The sequence below is a fragment of the Lytechinus variegatus genome, chromosome 4 (genome assembly GCF_018143015.1).
Source record: "Lytechinus variegatus isolate NC3 chromosome 4, Lvar_3.0, whole genome shotgun sequence".
NCBI classification, from domain to species: domain Eukaryota; kingdom Metazoa; phylum Echinodermata; class Echinoidea; order Temnopleuroida; family Toxopneustidae; genus Lytechinus; species Lytechinus variegatus.
In genome coordinates, this window is record NC_054743.1 from 19152998 (window position 1) to 19168678 (window position 15681).

At 36.2% G+C, this 15681-nt stretch overlaps 2 protein-coding genes across 2 annotated transcripts; both read left to right on the forward strand.

Annotated features, from left to right (window-relative positions):
* The first annotated feature begins 3167 nt into the window (after positions 1-3167).
* On the forward strand, positions 3168-7127 carry LOC121412858 (serine/threonine-protein phosphatase 6 regulatory ankyrin repeat subunit A-like). The gene has a single exon (XM_041605620.1). The coding sequence runs from the start codon at positions 3168-3170 to the stop codon at positions 7125-7127; it is 3960 nt and encodes a 1319-aa protein (XP_041461554.1).
* Positions 7128-9494: 2367 nt separating this feature from the next.
* Positions 9495-10706, forward strand: LOC121412859. Its single transcript, XM_041605621.1, has 2 exons — positions 9495-9527; positions 9750-10706. The coding sequence occupies exons 1-2, from the start codon at positions 9495-9497 to the stop codon at positions 10704-10706; spliced, it is 990 nt and encodes a 329-aa protein (XP_041461555.1).
* Positions 10707-15681: the final 4975 nt, after the last annotated feature.

Here is a 15681-nt window from a genome sequence, read left to right on the forward strand (position 1 = left end):
ACAAGAAAGATAACACGGGTTTTACACCATTCAATGCTGCCATTCAAAACGCCCATCTAGAAGCTGTCAAATATCTCATGGATAAAGGAGCCAAGCAGAACAGATATGATGGAATGACCCCTCTCTATGCTGCAGCTGAATACTGTCATTTCGATATTGTAAAATTCTTCATTTCCAATGGCGCTGACGTGAATGAAGAAGATGATAATTGGAGGATTCCTCTTCACGGTGCTGCTATCAGTGGTAATATGAAGATCATGGAGTATCTCATCCAAGAAGGTTCTGATGTGAACAAATGTGATCCAAAGGGTGTGACGCCATTCAATGCTGCCATTGACTACGGTCATCTAGAAGCTGTCAAATATCTCATGGATAAAGGAGCCAAGCACAACAGATATGATGGAATGACCCCACTCTATGCTGCAGCTCAATTCGGTCATTTAGATATCGTGAAATTCTTTATTTCCAATGGAGCTGATGTGAATGAAGAAGATGATAATGGGAGGATTCCTCTTCACGGTGCTGCTATCAGTGGTAATATGAAGATCATGGAGTATATCATTCAACAAGGTTCTGATGTGAACAAATGTGATCAAAAGGGTGTGACGCCATTCAATGCTGCCATTCAATACGGTCATCTAGAAGCTGTCAAATATCTCATAGATAAAGGAGCCAAGCAGAACAGATATGATGGAATGACCCCACTCTATGCTGCAGCTCAATTCGGTCATTTAGATATCGTGAAATTCTTCATTTCCAATGGAGCTGATGTGAATGAAGAAGATGATAATGGGATGATTCCTCTTCACGGTGCTGCTATCAGTGGTAATATGAAGATCATGGAGTATCTCATCCAACAAGGTTCTGATGTGAACAAATGTGATCCAAAGGGTGTGACGCCATTCAATGCTGCCATTCAATTCGGGCATCTAGAAGCTGTCAAATATCTCATAGATAAAGGAGCCAAGCAGAACAGAGATGATGGAATGACCCCACTCTATGCTGCAGCTCAATTCGGTCATTTAGATATCGTGAAATTCTTCATTTCTAATGGTGCTGATGTGAATGAAGAAGATGATAATGGGATGATTCCTCTTCACGGTGCTGCTATCAGTGGTAATATGAAGATCATGGAGTATCTCATCCAACAAGGTTCTGATGTGAACAAAGGTGATCCAAAGGGTGTGACGCCATTCAATGCTGCCATTCAATTCGGGCATCTAGAAGCTGTCAAATATCTCATAGATAAAGGAGCCAATCAGAACAGATATGATGGAATGACCCCACTCTATGCTGCAGCTCAATTCGGTCATTTAGATATCGTGAAATTCTTTATTTCCAATGGAGCTGATGTGAATGAAGAAGATGATAATGGGATGATTCCTCTTCACGGTGCTGCTATCAGTGGTAATATGAAGATCATGGAGTATCTCATCCAACAAGGTTCTGATGTGAACAAATGTGATCCAAAGGGTGTGACGCCATTCAATGCTGCCATTCAATTCGGGCATCTAGAAGCTGTCAAATATCTCATAGATAAAGGAGCCAATCAGAACAGATATGATGGAATGACCCCACTCTATGCTGCAGCTCAATTCGGTCATTTAGATATCGTGAAATTCTTTATTTCCAATGGAGCTGATGTGAATGAAGAAGATGATAATGGGAGGATTCCTCTTCACGGTGCTGCTATCAGTGGTAATATGAAGATCATGGAGTATCTCACTCAAGAAGGGTCTGATGTGAACAAGGCTGATCCAAAGGGTTGGACACCATTCAATGCTGCTATTCAAGAAGGTCATCTAGAAGCTGTCAAATATCTCATAGATAAAGGAGCCAAGCAGAACAGATATGATGGAATGACCCCACTCTATGCTGCAGCTCAATTCGGTCATTTAGATATCGTGGATTTCTTCATTTCAAACGGAGGTGATGTGAATGAAGAGAATGGAAGTGGGAATATTCCTCTTCACGGTGCTGCTATCAGTGGTAATATGAAGATCATGGAGTATCTCATCCAACAAGGTTCTGATGTAAACAAAGCTGATCAAACGGGATGGACACCATTCAATGCTGCTATTCAAGAAAGCCATCTAGAAGTTGTCAAATATCTCATAGAAAAAGGAGCCAGGCAGAACAGATATGATGGAATGACCCCTCTCTATGCTGCAGCTAAATTCGGTCATTTAGATATCGTGGATTTCTTCATTTCAAACGGAGGTGATGTGAATGAAGAGAATGAAAGTGGGAATATTCCTCTTCACGGTGCTGCTATCAGCGGTAATATGAAGATCATGGAGTATCTCACTCAAGAAGGGTCTGATGTGAACAAGGCTGATCCAAAGGGTTGGACACCATTCAATGCTGCTATTCAAGAAAGCCATCTAGAAGTTGTCAAATATCTCATAGATAAAGGAGCCAAGCAGAACAGATATAATGGAATGACCCCTCTCTATTTTGCAGCTGAATTTGGTCATATAGATATCGTGGAATTCTTCATCTCAAACGGTGCTGATGTGAATGAAGAGAATGAAAGTGGGAATATTCCTCTTCACGGTGCTGCTATCAGCGGTAATATGAAGATCATGGAGTATCTCATCCAACAAGGTTCTGATGTGAACAAATCTGATCAAACGGGATGGACACCATTCAATGCTGCTATTCAAGAAAGCCATCTAGAAGTTGTCAAATATCTCATAGAAAAAGGAGCCAAGCACAACAGATATGATGGAATGACCCCACTCTATGCTGCAGCTCAATTCGGGCATCTAGATATTATGAAATTCTTCATTTCCAATGGAGCTGATGTGAATGAAGAAAATGATAATGGGAGGATTCCTCTTCACGGTGCTGCTATCAGTGGTAATATGAAGATCATGGAGTATCTCATCCAACAAGGTTCTGATGTGAACAAATGTGATCCAAAGGGTGTGACGCCATTCAATGCTGCCATTCAATTCGGGCATCTAGAAGCTGTCAAATATCTCATAGAGAAAGGAGCCAAGCAGAACAGATATGATGGAATGACCCCACTCTATGCTGCAGCTCAATTCGGTCATTTAGATATCGTGAAATTCTTCATTTCCAATGGAGCTGATGTGAATGAAGAAGATGATAATGGGAGGATTCCTCTTCACGGTGCTGCTATCAGTGGTAATATGAAGATCATGGAGTATCTCATTCAACAAGGTTCTGATGTGAACAAATGTGATCCAAAGGGTGTGACGCCATTCAATGCTGCCATTCAATTCGGGCATCTAGAAGCTGTCAAATATCTCATAGATAAAGGAGCCAATCAGAACAGATATGATGGAATGACCCCACTCTATGCTGCAGCTCAATTCGGTCATCTAGATATCGTGAAATTCTTTATTTCCAATGGAGCTGATGTGAATGAAGAACATGATAATGGGAGGATTCCTCTTTACGGTGCTGCTATCAGTGGTAATATGAAGATCATGGAGTATCTCACCCAAGAAGGGTCTGATGTGAACAAGGCTAATCCAAAGGGTTGGACACCATTCAATGCTGCTATTCAATACGGTCATCTAGAAGCTGTCAAATATCTCATAGATAAAGGAGCCAAGCAGAACAGATATAATGGAATGACCCCTCTCTATGCTGCAGCTAAATTCGGTAATTTAGATATCGTGGATTTCTTCATTTCAAACGGAGGTGATGTGAATGAAGAGAATGAAAGTGGGAATATTCCTCTTCACGGTGCTGCTATCAGTGGTAATATGAAGATCATGGAGTATCTCATCCAACAAGGTTCTGATGTGAACAAAGCTGATCAAACGGGATGGACACCATTCAATGCTGCTATTCAAGAAAGCCATCTAGAAGTTGTCAAATATCTCATAGAAAAAGGAGCCAGGCAGAACAGATATGATGGAATGACCCCTCTCTATGCTGCAGCTAAATTCGGTCATTTAGATATCGTGGATTTCTTCATTTCAAACGGAGGTGATGTGAATGAAGAGAAAGAAAGTGGGAATATTCCTCTTCACGGTGCTGCTATCAGTGGTAATATGAAGATCATGGAGTATCTCATCCAACAAGGTTCTGATGTGAACAAAGCTGATCAAACGGGATGGACACCATTCAATGCTGCTATTCAAGAAAGCCATCTAGAAGTTGTCAAATATCTCATAGAAAAAGGAGCCAGGCAGAACAGATATGATGGAATAACCCCTCTCTATTTTGCAGCTGAATTTGGTCATATAGATATCGTGGAATTCTTCATCTCAAACGGTGCTGATGTGAATGAAGAAGATGATGATGGGATGATTCCTCTTCACGGTGCTGCTATCAGTGGTAATATGAAGATCATGGAGTATCTCATCCAACAAGGTTCTGATGTGAACAAAGCTGATCAAACGGGATGGACACCATTCAATGCTGCTATTCAAGAAAGCCATCTAGAAGTTGTCAAATATCTCATAGAAAAAGGAGCCAGGCAGAACAGATATGATGGAATAACCCCTCTCTATTTTGCAGCTGAAATTGGTCATATAGATATCGTGGAATTCTTCATCTCAAACGGAGCTGATGTGAATGAAGAAAATGATAATGGGATGATTCCTCTTCACGGTGCTGCTATCAGTGGTAATATGAAGATCATGGAGTATCTCATCCAACAAGGTTCTGATGTGAACAAGGCTGATCTAACGGGATGGACACCATTCAATGCTGCTATTCAAGAAGGTCATCTAGAAGCTGTCAAATATCTCATAGAAAAGGGAGCCAAGCAGAACATGTATGATGGAATGACCCCACTCTATGCTGCAGCTCAATTCGGTCATTTAGATATCGTGGAATACTTCATTTCCAATGGAGCTGATGTGAATGAAGAAGATGATAATGGGAGGATTCCTTTTCACGGAGCTGCTTGCAGTGGTAATATTAAGATCATTGAGTATCTCATTCAACAAGAGTCAGATGTGAACAAAGGTGATTCAAAGGGATGGACACCATTCAATGCTGCTGTTGAGAAAGGGCATCTAGAAGCTGTCAAATATCTCATGGAAATGGGAGCAAATAAGAATAGATATGGTGGAATGTCCCCACTCTATGCTGCAGCTCAATTCGGTCATTTAGATATCGTGAAATACTTTATTTCCAATGGAGCTGATGTGAATGAAGTTGACGATAATGGGAGGATTCCTCTTCACGGTGCTGCTATCAGTGGTAATATGAAGATCATGGAGTATCTCATTCAACAAGGATCAGATAAGAACAAGGCTAGTAAAACGGGTTGGACACCATTCAATGCTGCCATTCAATACGGTCATCTAGAAGCTGTCAAATATCTCATAGATAAAGGAGCCAAGCAGAACAGGTATGATGGAATGACCCCACTCTATGCTGCAGCTCAATTCGGTCACTTAGATATCGTGAAATTCTTCATTTCCAATGGCGCTGATGTGAATGAAGAAGATGATAACGGGCGTATTCCTCTACATGCAGCTGCTATTAATGGTAACATTGAAGTCATGGAGTACCTCATTCAACAAGGCTCCAATGTGAACAAGGCCGATCCAATGGGTTGGACGCCATTGAATGCTGCTATTAAAAAAGGCCACATAGAAGCTGTCAAATATCTCATAGATAAAGGAGCCAAGCAGAACAAATATGATGGAATGACCCCACTCTTTGCTGCAGCTGAATACGGTCATTTAGATATCGTGACATTCTTCATTTCCATTGGTGCTGAGGTGAATGAAGAAGATGATATTGGGTGGATCCCTTTACATGGAGCTGTTCTCAGCGGTAATATGAAGATCATGGAATATCTCATTCAACAAGGGTGTGATGTGAACAAGGCTGATTCTAAAGGTTGGACACCATTTAGTGCTGCTATCCAATATGGTCATCTAGAAGCGGTCAAATATCTCATAGATAAAGGAGCCAAGCAGAACAGGTATGCAGGAATGACCCCACTCTATATTGCAACACAAGCAGGTCATCTAGATATCGTCCAATTCTTGGTATCCAATGATGCTGACGTCAATGAGGTAGATGACGAAGGGATGATTGCTCTCCACGCTGCTTCCCGTATCGGTAACATTGAAATCATTGAGTATTTCATTCAGCAAGGCTCTGATGTAAACAAGACAGACAGAAATGGACTGACACCACTGAACACAGCAATCATTGAAGGGCAATTGAAAGTTGTTAAATTTCTCATTGCTAAAGGAGCCAACTACCTAAGTTATGATGGTATGTCTCCACTTTACATCGCAACACAATACGACCATATCGACCTAGTGAAATTCCTCATTTCCAAAGGATTTAGTGTAAACAAAGGGACTGAAAGCGGCAAGTCTCCGCTCCATGCAGCATGTTACAACGGTAACATCGATGTGGTAGAATTTTTACTTCTCAACAATGCTGATGTAAATCATCAAGATCAAGATGGATGGACACCACTTCAAGCCGCTCAACAAGAAGGCCACCTACAGATAGTCAAGTATCTGTCAGTGCGTGGTACACTCATGAAGGATATGGATGGTATAACTTCGATACAGGCGTCGCCAAACACAGCTCATTCTACTCGTCGAATACAAGGAATATTGAGTACTGACACCTTTGCTCAAATTGCGTCACGAAATCAACAACATAAAGGTCATCGGACTGCAATCCAAGCAGAATCTGCAACACTTGCAGAACAATCCAAACTACACGTTCATAATATCTATGATGACAATGCTTTCATCCAAGCTGGCATAAAAGAGGAGATGTGTGCTGAACTCTCGTCGAGCACTGTGGCTCATAAAGTTGAGGGTCGCGCCAATCTGGAGCCAAATCCTTTCTATGGTGCCCAATCGAAATTTCCTGAGAAATCTGAACATGGTTCATCCCAGGATGACATTGACGCAGTACAAAACAGCATGACTAGGAAACAATACAACCGAGCCAATGATATAAGCCGCCCTGTCTCGCTCGGACCTCAGAAATGGCAATACAGCGGATTTGCTCCACCATTTCTACAAACCCTGAACAACTCTATGACCACTGAGCAGGATTCAGAAGACCCATGGTCGAGATGGCATCTCCCAACTAAAGAGATTAGACAAACCAGAGTGAGTAGTTATCGTTATTTTTTAGAATCAATATGTGACTAGCAACCCCAAAACCAAATATGAGCCGCCGAAATTGGGTTTGAAATTTCTATTCACCTTGATAAGGCCTATTCTAGGCTTCAAATTGGTATCTAACTTTTTAACATTTATTCATACAACTATTTAATGTCACGTCTCATTCATTCAATGAGAGCTTAAAAGATATGGAGAAAACAATGTTTAAAAAATATGGAGAAAACAAGATTGACTCTAACATTAGTTGTGCACAATGTGCAATATTGGTGAAAACAAAGCGTAAAAAATGGTGTAAAAGAAAGTTTTGAATCTTGCTTTTTATCTTCAAATGTTGACACCATGTGAGATAACAAATATTCATTGAGATGAGCTCAATTTTTCTCTTCGGAGACAAATTTATATTTTGACTATTTACAGAGAATATTCACCATGTCTTTATATTGGCTTCTGGATGGCAGGTCATATTCGTTTAGGGTATAGGCTTGGATAACAAAAAATCATTTTGAAACTAGTAATCACTTTTTATGTGTGTTATTAAATGAAATCATATTTGAATTTACGAGAGACTGTGTTTTACTGGTAGTCGTAACAAGTAAATAAATCCAATAATGAAAAATACTATTTTCAACTTAATAAATGTAAATGTGGGATACTTATCCCAATTCATGTCGTAATCTTAATTATTTTTCTTGAAATTTACACAACTTTCTGGTCATGACTCTTTTCTGTTCATATCTTCGTAAAATGCTTACATTATTTATTTTCTTTCACAGAACCCTCCAAGTCTGATCACTGCAAGAAATGATCGTGTCATTCATGGAGCTTCGTCAGAGTCAAACAGGTAATATTTCTGTAGTAATTACATTAGAACAAAACTCCACTAAAATCTCCACTAGGAACAAAATGTAAACTGTGTAAACCCTTAGAACATCTTACTGAGCATTGAAAGTATAGACTCTTCCGATAAGGACTGGTTCTCATTTAATTTGTATAATGTAAATTTTGATTAATATTTATAATATACATATATGTAGAGGTTTACTGCGCCCTTTTCACTTTGCAGAATGAATGAGTTCGAACAGAATCCAATAAAATGAACACCAAAGTGAATGAGTAAATAAAATAAGAATAGGTGTCAAATGGCTCTGGAGAAAATGCGTAATTGCTGAGAAATTAGCAAAATAAGCACAGAATTCCATACAGTATTGATACACTCTCCGACGTATGCCTTTTTGTTTCTGTTCTGTTTCTGTTTATGGTAAACTTTCCCTTTGGTGGACAATTAAAAATACCCTCAAAATGTCTCTTTTTGCTTTTTCTTATGATGATACAAACTCTTTATCCATGATGTATTCTTAAAAAGTATGTATTACATGCCCTCATGTAGAAAGAACACATGATCTATGGATAGATGTGATAAAAGAGGCAATTCCAGTGAAATATATACTAAAGTAATGGGGAGAGTTGTTTACAAGTGACATCACACATCTTTGTCGCATTGCCAATTTGCTATCTTCATAACATTAGTGATTGCAATATTCAGATGCTCATAACTTTCTCATTATTTGTCCGATTTATCTGTGACTTTCGTTGATCTGTTTCTTTGATTTTTCTGTTTTTACACAAGTTATGTTGTTCCAATAGTTTCATTCTCCTTTAAATTATCCACACTTTCATTCATTTTACTATTGATAGCTAAATTATTTGGGGCTTTTTAATGTTCATCTGAATAATTTCCTTTTACCAGTTTATACTTATACATTTCTAACTTAGAACCCTAAGATCAAAACCTTCATCAACTGGTCATCAAGCTGTCTACTACAAAAAACACCTGTCCTACATAGAAGCAACTTCTGGCAACGCTGGATTGAAATTCTTGGTAGGTTATCCACTCCTTACTAGCAAACTTTGATTAGACACATTTGTCTCAACGAAAAATAACGATATTGTAATTATCTTACAGTAACCATTTTCCTTCTCATCAGAACAAATTCATGATTACGTAAACAATAAAAGCCTGATATTTGTAATCGATGACGTAGTGAAAACATTTTACTGTGAATATTGTGTGCAACTAACTGGTATAGGAATATCAATTCTCATGTACATGTATGTTGGCACTTTGAAATTTGACATTGAATTTATTTTTGTCTCTCTTGCATTCCCTACACTGTTAGAAAAAAACAAAAGATTTTACAGAAGAAAAATAGAAAACAGATTTTGCAGAAAGATATATCCGAATCATTATTTAAAGTATTATAACAGGAAAGACTTTTTTATATAATTTTTCAACACTTTTACAGATCAGATCTGTCAAAAAAAAGGGAAAACATATTTATTACAATAAATTTGTATGGTTACATACACCAAATACTAATTTTCAGTAACTACACAATGCAACTTTACATAATACATCGATACAGTGCAGTAAGATGACAGGTGTTCCGAGACTTGGCTGCATTAAGTTTTTTTTTAAGTGTATGATTCTTTTGTATTAACATATAAACTTTAGAGACTTTCAGGCTTGTTAAACTATTCTTGTGTCTTGCAAATAATAATGTTCATACATGTATATGATGATGATTTTAAATGATCTTCAAGGGAATGCTTCTAAACACTATTTTGTTTTTTTATTATGTTATTCTCTAGTCGAAATTTCGAAAAACATGGAAAGGTCGACCCCCTTCAGCTCTGCTGATCGTTGAAACTCTCCTGCAGGCGCTGTTAGCTTTCGCCATCATTCTTGCAGAATGTCCAGTTCACGTAGCAGGCAGCGACCTTACCGAAGAGGTGACCCTGCAAGCAGGTAGTCAGGGTGTAGTCCCATTCCATTTGCCTTGGTCCACTAATGATACATCCCAAGGCACCCCATATTTTACAGTTCGGTTCGAATCGCAAAATCGGCCATTTTGCGTCAATGGAATACATGTGATAGATGGGTTCAAAAGCTCAACGCAGTCTTCAAGATTTACGACATCTGTCACAGGCTTAGACACAGCTCCCTGCGTAAATCTATTCATAGATGATGTTGATACTGTAGACCAGGATAGATACATATTCACTGCAATCTGGTACAAGCTAGGAGACATAAGACATGAAGTTATTAAGAAGGAGGTCGCTGTAACTGTTCCACCTGGATCAGCAAATTGCTTCATTACTTTAAATGACAACTGCGCTTATGGAGAAGTACGATGTCGAGCCACCACTGGAAGTGTAGGAACCTCACTATCATGTTACCAAAATGACGAAAAGCTTAATGTCCTTGATGACATCTCAGATATAGGGCGGGAAACCTGTGGTACGTTTTGTCTTCTTCATGACACTGCTTTCTCTTGCTGTTCACATGAAGTGACGTCAAACGTCAGTGGTGCAAAGTGCAATGACTTCCAGTGGCCACCTCGCGTGCCTGGTAAACCCACTACAACACAGAACATACCTGAATCCCTTACCGATAGCATCATTAGTAGGCCTACTTACTCCAATCTTGAAACCAGTCAAATGGCCGAAATAGAATTCGATGTCGATTCCGGGGCTGGTAGGCAACAGCCTCCACTTCTCAAATACTTATTATACCCGTTGATTCACGTCCTTCACTTTGTCTACTAAATTTGCACCTCCATTATTTCACAAGGGAACTAAATATTTGTATTTCACATCTAATGTAAATGTTTTCAAAAGTAACTTTAAAACAACCATTAAAATCTATTTAGGATCTTACTTTGGAAAACATACAATCTTAAAATTTAATGTTAGTAATATCAAGACTGAATCAAATAAAACGCCTACACTCTAATTAGGAACAAGTCGATTTCAGTCATCCACACCTTTAAGTAAACTTTAAAGCTTTAAAATGGATGTGAATATATTAATTCCCTTCATTTACTATAATGGTTTTTGAACACTTGAATTACAATTCATTTCAATAGATACAAAAATTATATGCCGAGATTATTTCTAAACCAACATGGATGGAATTTAGGTATTATTTTCTGTTTACTTGCATATGACATGCGTTATAGGTACAAAATACGATTCAGTATTTTATCATAATATATAGTGCTTTAAAATTTTTCATTTACGCAAACAAACCTGATAAGGCAAGGTGACCCCATGGTAACTTTTTTTCCTCAGTTGAATAATAGAGGTATATGTAGACACACAAATCACGCATTTCTCTTCATTGTCGGCAATTTCGTTATTTTTCCTTTCGTCAACTTTCTTCCTCCTTTCCCTTCTATTCTTTCTGCTTTCTCTACTTGAATTATCATAAGGAGCTGTCGATCCAGCCCCCCCCCTCCTTCGACCCCGCCTGTGAACGGTATTCCATATTTAATTCAGTTTGTTATATCTAATTGTAATTTTCATCGTGTTGTAAGATTACCCAGGGAAAGTATATTCATAAATCCCAGTAACCATGGTAACTAGATGTATTATTTTACAGACACAAGTTAAAAATAACGCTTTGTATATTAATGATGTCCATTTAATGAGCAATTTTTTTTCGAGAATGTGATAATGATCATGCAAACATGTAAAAGCTATCATGTAAATATTGAAATAATAATCTAAATAAATTGAAAATTTGTGTGGAGTTAAATATTTATATAAATACATAAGTGATAGAACTTCGAATGAGAAAAAAAACTAGATTCAGAATGCTATATCATATTTTTTCAATCGATTTCTTGAATGAAATTGCAGTCAAGTGATAAGTTTATGTTTCTGTATATACTGCTAATTTTTTGGGGGTTTGACTACATGTTTAAAAAAAATTGTTCGAATGAAGTTACGTTTCAAATTCTTTACCCAGTATGTGTTGGAAGAAAAATGGGGGGGGGGGCAGAGCAACTTTATTTGAAATACTAGTATGTCATTTGAAATAGAAAATAAATCGGTAAACCAAACATCCCACAACTAATTATATAAGGCAAATCACAAAATAAACACACAAATCAAGCTTTTGTCTTCATTGTCGGCAATTTCGTGATTTTTCTTTCTTCGCATGTCTTCCTCTTTCCCCCTTCTCTTCTTTCTGTTTTCTCTACTTGAATAATTATTAGAAGCTGTCGATCCAGCCCCCTCCTTCTGCGACCCCGCCTGTGAATTCTTATATCTTATGTTTATCGTGTTATAAACCAACACATGGAAAGTCTATACATAAATCCCAGTAACCATGGTAACTAGATGTATTATCATTTTACAGATACAAGTTACAAATAACGGTTTGTATATACATGACTTAACAGATGTCTATTTTATGAGCAGAAATAATATTTTTTTTCGAGAATGTGATAATACTCATGCAAGCATGTACAAGCAATCATGTAAATATTAAGAAATAATCTAAATAAATTGAAAATTTGTGTGGAGTTTAATATTCATATAAATATAAGTGATAGACCTTCGAATAAGAAAAAAACAAGATTCAGAATGCTATATCATATTTTTCAATCGATTTTTTAATTGAAATTTAGGTCATGTGGTATGTTTATGTATATACTGCTCAATTTTTTTTTTGGGGGGGTTTACTACATTTTCTCAAAATGAAAAAAAAAGTTTGTACGAATGAAGTTACGTTTCATATTTTTACTCAGTATATGCTTGCTAATAATATATTGTTTTTTATTTTATAGTTGTTTGCTTTCATTTCTTACAGGAAAAATTATTATTTCTGAACCTATGACAGGCTTGACTGAAGAGTGTGGAATAATTCAGCAATAAATAAACAAATACATAGAACGCGTTATTATATATTTCTTCTATTTTCTTTTTAAGATTAAACTTGTAATTTTCCTGTTGTAAAATAGAAGGGATTTTTTTGTATACTCTTAAGGTTTCTGTGCCAACTATTATGCAGAGTAAATTATTCTGTATTCATGCCTAAGGTTCTGGTCATATGATTCCTTTTATAAGCGAACGTGTCTAAAATGTTCAAGAAGAAAAATTATTTCGTTCATACCTAGTGTTTTTAAGACATTTTTTAATAAAAAGAAATGATCAGCATATCAAGTGTAACCTTATATTATATGGCTACGAAAGTTTATATTCTAGTGCATTTTTATCTGAGTGGTATATATCTAATATCATTTCATTGGGTTTACTTAGCTAAATAATAATATATATCCTTAAAAAATATAAACTTCTGTTTTTTATAATTATATATCATTTACATAGTACAGTGCGTCCCAGAAAAAACGAAACCGAGATTTAGCGATCATTTATCATTACTTAATCATAAATAAAATAGACAAATGACCTATCAATTTAAAGCTTAGAATCTCCTCTTTCATCTGATATTACTTACATTATTTCTCATTCACGCATGAGTGAGCAAATGCAATTTGAAGAAAGGATATCAAAAACTCATTTGGCGGGGGGTATCTGGGTTTCAAAAAGAAAACCACATTTTTGAAAAGTTCAATATCTTCTCTTTAATTTGATACCTAAATTACAGAAAATGGTCACGAAATAACAAAGTTCTGGTCATTTGAAATAAGGCTTGAATTTCAATAATTTCATAAAAATGAAGAGGTTCTCCAGGATGGCTTTCAAACTCTCTCGACACTCTGTTTTGTTGACGATCAGCCAAGCATTAAATCTTTTGTTCCCCATGCGAAAGCTTCTGTGGGAAACCGGTGAAAACACGTTTATCTCATGAAATTATGGAAATACAAGCCTTATTTCAAATGAACAGAACTTTTTTATTTCTTGACCATTTTTTTGTAATTTTGGTACCAAATTAAAGAGCAGATATTGAACTTTTCAGAAATGTGGTTTTCTTTTTGAAACCCATATAACCCCCGCCAAATGAGTTTTTGGTATCCTTTCTTCAAATTGTTTTTGCTCACTCATGCGTGAATAAGAAATAACCTAAGTAATATCAGATGAAAGAGGAGATTCTAAGCTTTAAATTGGTAGGTCATTTGTCTATTCTATTTATGATTAAGTTATGATAAATGATCGCTAAATCTCGGTTTCGTTTATTCTGGGACGCACTGTATAGAAACTTGTGTTGTCAATTCCAAATTATAGTAAGTGTTTCATTAAAAACAATTAAGTTTTTGTTTAGTTTTGTTTTTGCTTAGTAAAAAGCGAATATAAAAATATTTTAACACAGTTCAACTAGTTATAAATCTTACGTACATTCATTTTATGTCACAGAAGTTGTATTTTTTCATTTGTATATTTCATTGTCTACACATTTTTTAAGTTTCTGTAGTCATGGTAGTAAGTGCTTGACAGTAATGGGATAGTTTTGTCTAATGCTTTCAATTGGAAAAAAAGTTGAATTTTTTCGAAGGTGATGCACCATTCAAAACTTACCAAAAATGTAGTCCTTCATTTATAATAATGATTTCTTAACACTGGAAATACAATTCATGTTTAATGGAAACAAAATTTTATGCCGAGATAATTTCCGAACCAACATGGATGGAATTTAGGTACTATTTTCTGTTTACTTGCATATGACATGTGATAAAGGTACAAAATGCGATTCACTATTTCATCATCATTTATCCCAATACAAGTTTGCATATAAGCAAACAAACTTGATAGGTCAATTAAGGTGACCCAATTTTTTCTCATTTGAATAATAGAGGAATGAATGAAGTACATTTATTTTCCAATGATAAAAGCAACACTACATTTTATAAACTTGAACAAAACAATGGAGGTAGCAACTAGGAAATCACAGCTTGTGATGGGTGCAGCGTGACATAAACAATAAGTACATGAAAGAAACTTATCTAAACAGAGTACAATACAAAACAAGGAGGAAATTGGGGGGGGGCAACTTTATTTAAAATGCTAGTATGTCATTTAAAATAGAAAATAAATCGTTAAACCAATCATCCCACAACTAAATATATAAGACAAATCACAAAATAAACACAAATCAAGCTTTTGTCTTCATTGTCGGCAATTTCGTGATTATTATTTCTTCGCATGTCTTCCTCTTTCCCTATTCTCTTCTTTCTGTTTTCTCTACTTGAATAATCATTAGAAGCGGTCGATCCAGCCCCCTCCCTTCTGTGACCCCGCCTGTGGATTCCTATACATTATTATAATGTTTATCGTGTTATAAGCCAACACAGGGAAAGTCTATACATAAATCCCAGTAACCATGGTAACTAGATGTATTATCATTTTACAGACAGTTAAAAATAAAGGTTTGTGTATATATGTATGACTTAACAGATGTCCATTTTATGAGCATGATAAATATATTTTTTCGAGAATGTGAAAATACTCATGCAAGCATGTACAAGCTATCATGTAGATATTTGGAAATAATCTAAATAAATTAAAAATTTGTGTGGAGTTTAATATTTATGTAAATATAAGTGATATAACTTCGAATGAGAAAAAAAAACAAGATTCAGAATGCTATATAATATTTTCAATCGATTTTTAATTGAAATTGCAGTCATGTGATTAGTTTATGTTTGTGTATATACTGCTATTTTTTTTTGGTTTGACTACAAAAAAAGAAAACATTACGAATGAAGTTACGTTTCCTATTCTTTACCCAGTATGCTTGCTAATAATGTGTAGTCTTTTTGTTATAGTTGTTTGCTTT